Source organism: Vanessa cardui, chromosome 21, assembly GCF_905220365.1.
Source record: "Vanessa cardui chromosome 21, ilVanCard2.1, whole genome shotgun sequence".
Classification (NCBI taxonomy): Eukaryota; Metazoa; Arthropoda; class Insecta; order Lepidoptera; family Nymphalidae; genus Vanessa; species Vanessa cardui.
This window is the reverse complement of record NC_061143.1, coordinates 7,575,480-7,587,521: the sequence shown is the minus strand read 5'-3', so window position 1 is coordinate 7,587,521 and position 12,042 is coordinate 7,575,480. Positions and strand designations below refer to the sequence as shown.

The window sequence follows — 12,042 nt, the reverse complement described above, 5'->3', positions numbered from 1 at the left end:
AAAAATGTTCGTCAATACATTCTGCTATGAGTTTCACATCGACAAATAGCCTATTAAAAGTTATTGACAAATTGTATCTTATAAAAGTTGAGGACACTTCGTACCTACGTGTATCAACTATCATTAATGGAATTTTATTGAACGAAATTTCATTGGTATTCACTTTATTGGTTACGTTGTTTTAATTAATCTATTTTTAAAATATTACACCTGTTTATGAATGGAAAAAAAATGGGAAAAGTGTCTAAATTATAAATGAAAAATTTCGTACAACTTGTATTTTATATAACAAATCATACAACATTGTCAACTTGACCTACTTTAATATAAAAAGTAGCTAAGCATTATACTGTTTATTTGTTAAATTATAAAATACTTAAGATTATAAATATAAGAGAAATAATCCTTACTCGCTTAACACAACCAGTAGCAACTTATCGTTGAATTATTGTTGAAAAGGAAAAAGTAAATAAAAGTTTAAAAAATATATAATACGGAAGAAAATATTTATGCCAATTAATAGTATTTTTATCATTTTAACTATATTATATAATGAATTATTATTTATCTAATAATTTGCATACAAAAAAATACATTATTAATAAGGTTACAAATATTTTGGTAAATATATAATGATAAACTTACTTGTGATAACGCCACTCTTGATCGACTGATGATTTTCTTCGAGTCCGTCGTCATTGTAATACTTATCAAATTATTTAAAACAATAACTTAACATGAACACACTATAATAATTTATTATTTGTAGAACGTCAATTCATTTCAAACACGACCATTTCATGTTGTTCTTGTATAATTCAATCTTGTAAATGGAGTTAATCTTATTACTAGCTTTTGTTTATCGAGTCTTCAATAATTGTTTGCTAAAGACTTATACTAGAATAATACGTTTATTTATCAATTGTCTTTAATATTATACTTTTATTATAATATAAAATTCGTATTTTGTAAGTTTTTGAGTCGTAATTTTTTTATTCCGAAGTGATATTTCGAAGACCGCGTGTCTACGCGATAGCTTATAATAAACTGAATCAAGTTTGTTTTTATGCCTTACACCTTCATATAATTGTTAAGTTCAAGCGTATTACACAAGTGATGATTAAAGTTTGAAACTGGTCCTTTAATTAATGAAATAATGAGGTTTACGTTTAGGCCATTTCTGGATGTTTAGAGAGAAAATACGATTAGATTGTCGATTTGTTTTTCATGTCTCGCGGTATCACCTTGTAGGTGTTGTATGTGGGAACACTGCGAGGTAAGTTATACAAATCTCATAAACTTATTAATGGAAGGATGTTAAGATAATTATATAAACTTATCTAAGATTGTTTTTTTTTATTGATGACGAGGACTGTCTATGTTATTGTAATATTTGTGATAATTAATTTATATAGAAATTATTTGCGCTGAGATAGCTACTCTTTATTCTAAGAATATTGTTGTGAACATTCTTTATTTTATTTTATTTTTTAATTTATGAAGTAGGTTTTATGTACCTTCGATTTTCAAAACTATTTTTAAGTATTTTTTTTACTGCAATATGCAAAGCGTTTCCTTATTAAATCAATAACGAGAAGATAATTAGAAATATAATATTAAGCCAGATTAACATTACGTAACATTGTAATCAGAAAATCTTCTGAGTTTGTAAGATAATATTTGACTTAACTACTATGATTAAACCCAAAAAAAAAATCAATGTAGGTAGAAAAAAAGAATCGTTAACGGAAGAGCCTTGGTGTATCGAAAAAGTCATAAAATAATTTGTCTGGCATTGAGATATTCATTCTCAAAATTCATTAAAAGCGTTGCATAATTTTGTAACATATCGTTTTTTAATTGATTTAACTATTTTAAAATGATAATGAGCCCTTTAATTCGTATCTAAAGGCTATTTAAGTAACTAGTCTAATTTGTATATAGTTATTGTAATTAGTTTTAATGTGATTTTTTTTTAATTTGTCTAGCGGTTGGCGGCAAAGGAAATTGTATGTGTGGCCAGTAATCTACATCGCAGCGCGGTGGAATAAGCTCTAATTATTCACCTTTCTAAAGAGAAAAAGAGGCCTTCGATAATTATGGCCATGCCTTACTATGGAACATTTTTTTTATATGTATTACGCAATACATAGGTAAACTTACACAATATATAAATATATACATCATATTTCACATTAGTCTCTATTCACCAAAAAAACGTCACATTCAACATTATTTCTTAAAATAGCCTTCTAGTCATAATGTATTACAGTGCTATTTCTAATTTAATCATTTAAATGAACACTTTAATTTTATACAAAAATATTTTCAAATTCATAAATGTTTAATAAAATAAATAATGTTATATTAAAAAACAAAGTCAGTTTCTTGAGTTACAAAGCTAGAAGTCTGGGTAGATATATTAGTTACGCAAGGAAGTAAAAAAGGATTACACATTACAAATAGATCAGAACCTCAATAAGAACAAGATATGATCGGGATTACAATTACCTTTAGTAAATCACCATCATCATTAAACTTATTTGCTGATATTAAAATGAATTGATACAAACGCAGTCGCAGACTTCAAAAATAATGAATGTTGCAATATACCGCGTCGTATATTGCTTATTCAAGTAAATTATTTTACTACAAACAATTGAAACACCGACGTCATCAAAGGTGTCTTTTTTGTCGCTGTAAAATATTTCATTTAATCTATGTATAATTTATATTTCACAAGAATATTACGAAATTGCTTAGATACGTTTTTGTATCAAGTGTCTAATCTTATTGAAGGTAAAAAAATTTTTTAATGTTTTTACGTTTCCGTCTTCGTTTCAGGTATGACTCGAGAATGACTTAAAAGTTGAAGAGGTACTGAGGAGGGCTTATTTTTAATGACAAGGGTAATTGGGAGTCTAGGTGATTACGTCAGTACTTTTTAATTATTATTCTTCTGGAATTTACGCAAAATATAGTACATATCATTTATCATACGTGCATTTAATTCCTCTTCTTCGTATAAATTCATTATTTCTAGACATAAAGACTGCTGATCATAAAAAAACTATCATTAACGTTAATAAAAGTTTACGTTAACATAGGTGGATGCGATCACAGTAAAACTTTGCTGGCTTTTGCTGATAAGGGCCAGAGTAAGGTTAATAATTATTAAAATTCTACTCACGTAATACTTAGGTGGGACCATATTAGAAATGATATCAGTATAAGTGTATAAGTATTATATATTGTACAGAAAAATCTTGATAAACAAGTGAACAATATCTGATGATATTACCTACCGATTCGTTGAACTTTGACGTTAAAAATCGACGAAAAAATGAACGACATATTTCCGAACTTTTCCGGACAACTAGTTATACTTGTTATTTTTCTTAAGTTTCACCTTTCTCTACGTCATTATCGAAACGTCGAAATGGTCCAATAATGAACAGGTTTGAGCATTTTGTCCAATTAAATTTTAGCAATTTTCTCATTTATTTGCAACGGGCTTATTTTATTTATGCCGTATTACTATATAGGTACGTAATTTATTATGATAAACATATATAATCAAAATAGTATTCATATTTGTGTTTATAATTCATTTCGTGCTCAGCGGTAAAGAAAATATCGTGAAAACTAGAATGAGAACTATCATTGTCTAACAGCTCAATAAGCCATATCCATAAAGGGCTTTCCCTTTGAGGAGAAGGTTAACCCTTAACCCTGCTGATTCAGGAGGCTTTAATACAGCTATAAGACATTTACAGAGTATAACTACACTTTTGTCACCAGCATCAAGCCTTTTACTTATCTATCTTTAAAATTTGCAAGACAACGAATAATATTTAAACATATTTTTATATGAACTTTTCAAGGATTAAAATTCCCTTTAGAGTTTAACGCAAAGATTATATTAAGAGTTCAGGCGTCGTATAGTCTAACGAGTAGAAATCGGGTTTGCGACTACACACATCGCTAGGCGGCCAATATGCCAGTGAGCTATTGAGGCTTTAACATTTATTTACGTACAAAAACAAACATGTATTTTTGGAATCCAAAGTCAGAAGTACAGTCTATTTATAGTAAGTTTTAATAAATTTCCTTTGTTATTATGAGAATACTAGCATATATCCAGTTATCATGTCTTATAATCTTATAATAACAACCACTTAAATAGTTAGTCTGTCTAAAGATTTAACTTGACCATGAGGTTCGAATAAAAAAACATAATTTATTTGATGTGCAAAAATAATCGTATTTTATATTAAATATATGGTATTTGCTACCCGCCCGCTTCAATGTTCATTAAATAAACATTAAACAATGCATAAAAAAAATAATAGATAAAATAAATAAAAAGCTTCTAACCATAGATGATTCCGCGTCGCTGCGCGTTGTTTTTACGCACCGGCACGTAGTTCCCACGTAATTAACGCACGTTACAAAAATTATCATCTATAATAATATTATAAATGTGAAATTAACTCTGTATGTATTTCTGTCTGTTGCTCTTTCACGATCAAACCGCTAAACCAAATTTGATGAAATTTGGTATGAAGCAAAACTTGAATCCCAAGATAGGAGAACCTTAAAACGCGAGCGAAGCCGCGGGATATTACTAGTTTATAATATATGTTTATTTCTCTAATATTATAAATGCGAAAGTTAGTCAAATTTTTATACGTTTATGACTATATCATTGAAACGAATTGGATTCAATTTGTAATTAAACAAACTTGAATACCAACGAAGGATATACTTTTTTATATGTAACACTTGATGAGCAAGCGAAGCCAGGAGTGGCAACTAGTGACTGTACAATATATAAATCTGACAGTTTTGATTCAAGCATTCTTATCGATCGATTTGATTTGGAATTATTTCAATACTACCCATTATTCTTCAATAATGTACAAGCAAAATTATAAAGTACAATTAACGTCGGATATTGTGAGTTTAAGTTATATTAAAACATATAATTATAAAAATGTATACCTAATAATAATAGTCAAACAAACAATAACTTGTTAACAGTTTATTTTATAATTAAGTATAATCATCATTTGTGGATGTATCTATTACCGTTTTTATGTCGCAGGTTAGTTTTGTATTATTCCCTAGCAAGCATATAAATTCAAACTGTAAGGCTCCATAAGATTAAATCTTAATATTTAATTTAATATTATACGAATTATTATTATCTATTATATACATACCGACATACGAGTATTTGTCACTTTGTTGTACTTATAATAATAGTTATAATATTGTCTTTTTCAACCGACTTCCAAAAGGAGGAGGTTATCAATTCGTCTGTATTTTTTTTTTATGTTTGTTACCTCAAAACATTTTTACTGGGTAGACCGATTTTGATAATTTTTTTTTGTTTGAAAGGTAGTGCTTTCTGTGGGGTCCCATTTTTTTAAATTTTTTGTCCAATGATGGTATCCGTATGAAAACGACATAAGTCTTAAATTTGCATTATGTATGTGCGCGATAAATAGGTGAATAACTCAAAATTGGTTGGCACAATTTTGATTATTCTTTTTTTATTATAAAGGATATACTTTAAGCGTAGTTTGGTGAACATTTGGTAAGGTTCTGAGCATAGGATCTATGACAAATTAAGGGAACGGGAGGGAACGGAACAATTCTGAGGAGCACGTTAGCAATACTCGGTCGAATCTTTTATTTATGAGTTACTTGGATATTTGAATCACTTTCCGGCACGTGGTTATGTTCATGTAATTGTCATAATCAAATATTATAATCAACTAGCGACCCGCCCCGACTTCTCACGGGTGCAATACTGATACTAAATATACTAAAGAATTTGTTTATTTACGACATCACATTGCAAACTTCTAAAATTGTCAGTGTTTCTTTCCTATATTGTTCATGTATTATATACACAAACCTTCCCCTTGAATCACACTATCGATTAAAAAAAACCGCATTAGAATCAGTTGCGTAGTTTTAAAGATATAGGGACAGAAAAAGTGACTTTGTTTTATACTATGTATTGACGGAACTCCTAAACAGCTTATAGTTAGGGTGCGATTTGGGGCAGAATTTCTTACTGTCTTTAATCAAGTTTTGTGTATATGATGTGATGTCATATGATGGACGACATATAATAGCTCTTTTGCAAAGTTTTTTACTGATAGTTAGGGAGGCGAGGTAGCTAAATGGCGTAATTCAACGGCGCCGTCGAGGCCTATCAAAATCGAAAGTTAAAATAATTTCGAAAAGAAAAGCTCGTATGGTAAAAACCATTTTAGCGGTGGGTTTAACGTGTACGGTTTTTCAAAAATGTTAAAAAAAAACAGTTACTTGGGCATTCTCGAGCGCGTCAGATATTCATACTACCTACGTATGCCCCTAGCGCCTCTGATAACAACGGTATACTAATCTGCCGGTTTGCGTGGTGGGGGTAGGCATATAAAGTAGTCAAAAATGAAAAAAAAAAAATTTTCTCGAGTGCGTCAGATTTTCGGAAGGGGTGTTAAGTGGGCCCCAAGGAAGCTCCCTTTAAAAAAACTGACAATTTCGGCGTGACGATAAGTTACGATGAATTTTTGAAAATGCAAAAAAAAAAAGTTTTTTTGAAATACTCGAGCGCGTCAGATTTTCATAGGGGCGGTTTATCTCGGTATCCTGAAAGCATATTTTCTTAATCTGACAAAAATGTTGGTGGGTTTTCTTAATCTGACCGAAAAAATTTAGTCTAATATTTAAGTAGTCTAATATTTTTCATTTTACTTTACTTAGGAGGACTCTAAAAAATATGTTGAATACGGAATTATTTATATTACTTTTTCGTGCGTATTCATTTGTTTTAAAATAGTGTTTTGTTTGAAGTCGGTTTTTCTTTTTGTTAAAATTTTTATTTATAATGTGGCAGAATACACTTTGATAGATAGATACTTGTCATGGCGGAAAAATTGATTAGACAAATATGTCACTGTTGATATAATACTCAATATTAAATATTATATAAAAGTCATTAAACTAAGAATTGAATTGAATTAAATATTATATGGATTACTATTTTTTTAGAATCCCCAGACGAGTATTTGTCACTTTGTATTATAATCATTATGATAGTCGTTTTAATCTGGCAACGTCAACATTGACAAATATTCTTCATGGCGGGAAAATTGATTGTTATGATACATAATGTCATTAGGCGTCGTGTAAAACATTAACTATAATTTTATTAAACGTAAGAACCTTCTTTTTTTCGAGTTAAGCAAGCACTTTCAAAACTAATGACAAGTAATAAGAAATATTCATGTACATTTGAATAAAAACCGATTTTAATTTAGTGAGACAAAATGTGTAATAGTACAAAAAATTTAAGTTACAGAAAACATTTTTAAAAATAAATTCTAATTAATTAATGCAGTAAAACCTTCTTTCAAAAATGTCAATACTAAAATAAAATTGAAAATTAATTTTAATAAAAGAGAATGTATACTAATATATATCACAATAAATATATACCTTATATTGTGGGTTTACCTTTGCATACATTTTTATTTGATAAAAAAATATTGATTCCTATTTTATCGTCACAGGAAACGAACATTACATATCTAGTTACAACTGTGCGCTTTACGCATGTGCGTAGACTAGACCTTATTATATTATGGTGTTAATATTCAATTGGTCACTGTGGTCTACGTGCAAAGCAGTCATACCTACTACTAGTAAGTCTATTAAAATAGACACTATTATTCTATTCTTCTATTATGGAACGTATATATGTATTTCGATTTATATAAGTATTTTAATATATATACTTCGACATTTATGTTGTTTCGAAGTCTATTTTGTATGGGAGATTATCCAAGTATAGTACGACACAACTTGATGTAGCATCGTCAAAATTCTCAAAACCGATCACATCCGAATTAAGTACGCTATCCCAAATTATCAATATTTATTTCTTATATGAATATGATCTTTACACAAACGTAATAACTTGTAATATCATATGTATTATATATTCGTCAATTTGACACGTCGATTTACATGCACCTAATTTCTCGGGTTGAATTGATGAGAGAATCTATAGCGACGAATAGCGTCGAATGGCGCGTTAGGGAGCTATTCCTATTGGTTGTATAAATCGGCAGTAATCGATTTTATTTAATTTGCCGATGCTACATCTAAGTCGTGTCGTACTATGCGCAGAACCTATTAAAGATGATTCCGTTAATTTAGGTTTGCTTTCTTTTATTTTATTCTTATACTTCGATAGAACGACAACTTGGACCCGACCGCAAAGAAGGCGGATGCAGGGCCAGCGACCTTATTCGCTTTCTGATATTCTTTTTTTTACAGTGAAAAAACCTTGATTTAATAGATAATAGGTATAGATTATTCTATTAAAAGTATCAAAACACAACATGCAAATGTTGGCTAATTAAGGCACATCGACATTTAGTATTATAAATAATTTGGATTAAAAATATCTTATGTAAATGGAGTTACAGAAAAAGATCTAAGTATGTTCTATAAATAACCTTATTTTATTTTAATCTGTATTATTTTTGTAATGTTCGATATTTTTAATATCATTAGTGTGTTGCCAGTGTTACATTTTCTTTTTAAATTATTATTTTATTTATTTTTCTTTAATTTTCTAAATACTAATTTAGTTCATTTTTCAGGTTATAGTAGTTATGACGTCATAGTTATATCGATGATTATGCTACATACTTTGTTACGTCAATATTAAAATGAAAATATGTTGTAAAACTTTATCTGATTCTAATTGTGTTATTTCGTTAATAACCTTCGTTAATCCTTTATTTTACTATAAAACGGTTTTCTTTGTACTAAATTTTTATTTATTTTCTGATCACAAGGGTTTGATATTTTCTGGGAACACAAAAATCGTGTTCTCATTTATTAATAGATACAGATTATAAAAACATCTTTTAATTTAATACATCGATGTAACATGATCAGCGATACCATTATGATATCAAATAAAAACGCGTTTTATTTCTAAATAAGTATTCCGAATAAACGTTTAGTGCAATTCCTGGTCTTTCCTTATAAAATACGAAAATTTTAACACTGGCAACAAATGTTACATTTTTAATTAAAAAAAAAATAACAGTGCCTGCACCCGTGCTTTACCCGTGCATAATTTATAAAACATAACCAATAAAACACCAGCCGGCAACCGCCATTTTATCCCCTCGAGAAGTGATTTACAAGAAGTATTAGGACTCAAATTGTGTCAGTACCAAATTTTATCAAAATCAGTTCAGCGGTTGTATTGTTGTTCAGTCAAGCGTGGAGGTAACAGACAGATTTCCTTCGCATTTATAATATTAGTACAGCTAGAATATTTCTGAATGTACTAAATTTTTTATTGTGCAGTTTTATCTTTATGAGAATAAAATAAAGTTATAAATAGAACATAGTTTTTTGTTATAACTTCATTTACATATTAAATGTTGATATACAAAATTATTTTTATACCAAATGTTCGTACATTTATTGGTCTACATTTGATGGTGTGATTCTCTGTCATTGAATCTACTTATACCCAAGGCTATTTTCAATAAAAAAAAATATCTCGGATAGTGCGTTAAGTCGCTGACCCTGTATCCGCCCTCCTTCCAGTTTAGTTTGATTGGTCGAAACAAATTTTATTAATATTAGTTTTATTATTCGTTTATAATGATATTTTTTTAAAGATAATACGTAGACCGAGTCTCGCGGTCTCCAGAGACCACAATGTCACGAATTGGATATCAACACCGAACGTATAAGGAAGATCTAGTCTACCCACATCCGTAAAGTGACTGCACAGGTGTAACTAGATCTGTGATATTTGCTGTGCAAAACATTTTTTTTAAATAAAAATGTATCTAAAGGTATACCCACACTTAAGTGAGGTGAGGTTAATATTTACTATGATATTCTAAATATCATCCACTAATATAACTCATATGATTAGCTTATGGGTTGCATATGGGTATATTGTAGTTGTTTATTTTATGTTATAATATTGCAATAAATATTTTTGTATGAAATAAGCATGCCCATAAAGGTTAACTTACTTTTTGAGATTAATATTTACCGCGGTATTTCTACCCTTTTATTTTATAGTGTTATCAAAACTACTAGACTTTAAGGACGCGCACAGATAATATTCAAAAGTTGAACAAAAACGTAATTAAAAGTTGTAAGTCATATAAACAAAGCCTACAAATACCAATCATCACTAACGTTTATTGTTGAATGCACCTATGACCAATTTATGACACTTATGTAAGTTACCTTAAGATATTTTCCCGAGCATAAGTTCTTTGGTACATGAAAATTGAGTAGAGCATCAATTAAGGAACGTGTGACAGTTTTTATCTGACAACCTAAGCAGGTTTCTCACGACGTTATCCTTTACCGTCGGGCATAAGATAACAATTATGAAACAAATTAAAAGTACGAATTAGTTATTAATTAATTTGTGCGAAGAATTGGAGATAATTAAATCTGTCTCTGTAATGTTTTAAGAATTAATGAGTAAAAAAAATAAACATAAAATTATGTCTTAAAAAGAAAAAAAGTGTCTTAAATATCATTAAGTCTTATATAAAAAAAACTGCATAAAATATAGGGAAAAAATGGAAATTCAGCTGTGTTAAATTATTAGCGACAATATATTAACATATAGCGTTAATTTTAATAATTCTCGTGGGAATATTGTTAATTTATTGGTTTAAAGTTCTGTTGAGATTACATTAAGACCCTTATCATTATGTATTAATATTCATCCAAGACAATTCTAAACGTGATTAATAGAATATGACATTTCAATAATAAATGCTTTTTTGTCTTTTAGTCATCGGTTTTATTGTTATAAACAATTTGTACGAAATATATTTAATTTAAAATTAAGCGTTAATCCGATTTTTTAATTTATTCTAGTAAACTTCGTAATGTCATCTGAGGTAATCTTTACTATAAAAAGTTTTTATATTGTCAGTATTATAAATCTATCCTTTTGAGAAGAAACCTCGAGTGAGAAAAAAGAGGAAGAAACTTGGTTGCTTTTAAAATTAACCAGATTATTCATTAGTATAGTATGCAGTTACATATGTTACTGATCAGTCTTATGTTGATTCTAAATCCAGATATCATTATCTGTACCTATGTTAGTCATTAAATTACATTAACAGCCTGTAAATTTCCCACTGCTGTCCACATTTCACCATGCTGCTCCAATGCGGGTAAGTGGATGCACATGTGGCACAATTGCGTTGAAATTTGACACATGCAGGTTTCCTCACGATGTTTTCCTTCACCGTCGAGTTCGAGATGAATTATAAATACAAATTAAGCACATGAATATTCAGTGGTGCTTGCCTGGATCTGAACCTACAATCATCGGTCGACACGCGTTCTAACCACTGGGCCATCTCGGTTTGCCTATGTTAGTCGTTGTCTTTCAATTTAATTCGTTAATATAACATCAAAACTATATTTTGACTCAGAGTCAATCCACTAGCCTAGTTAAAAGATCATCGTAGCCAAGACATCACCAAACAGAACAATATATATAAGTATTATGAATTTTACATAACTACGAAATTATATATTGTTATGGTTCCTTGTATAGATTAAAATAAGTAATTTTGATGACATCTGGAAGATTTTCATTTTAATGTATCGCTTAAATCATATTAAGAAGCGAAATAATCTTGGACACTGTTTTAGGAAATAAAAACAATGTAATTAACTTATCAAATAGGTTATATATATTACCAAGATGTTATCTTCAATGTAGAATATAAGAAGGTGTTATGCTGTTTTTATACAGAAATTATATGTGTCATGATGTCATTATAATTGATAATAAATTAACAAAACAGTTGGCGGTTGTCAACTATTTTGGGTATATATAGTTGTCACATTAAAGAAAAAGTCATTCGTGTTTACAAACACTCTTGAATCAGACTTAAGTTATGGATTCGTTTTCTGTTGAATATTATTATTAATTATTTTTTT

The 12,042-nt window shown here is 29.1% G+C and overlaps 1 protein-coding gene across 4 annotated transcripts in view; it reads right to left on the bottom strand.

Annotated features, from left to right (window-relative positions):
- The window catches only part of LOC124538701 (facilitated trehalose transporter Tret1-2 homolog), a 47,857-nt gene that overhangs the window by 19,850 nt on the left and 15,965 nt on the right, over positions 1–12,042 (bottom strand). For 2 of the 4 annotated variants that reach the window (XM_047115851.1, XM_047115852.1), the window contains exon 2: positions 646–823. In XM_047115851.1, coding sequence (XP_046971807.1) covers positions 646–699 — 54 coding nt within the window. In that variant the 5' untranslated portion in view covers positions 700–823. Of the gene's footprint in view, positions 1–645; positions 898–12,042 lie in introns of all 4 variants that reach the window. The other 2 variants (XM_047115849.1, XM_047115850.1) reach the window with 1 other exon arrangement.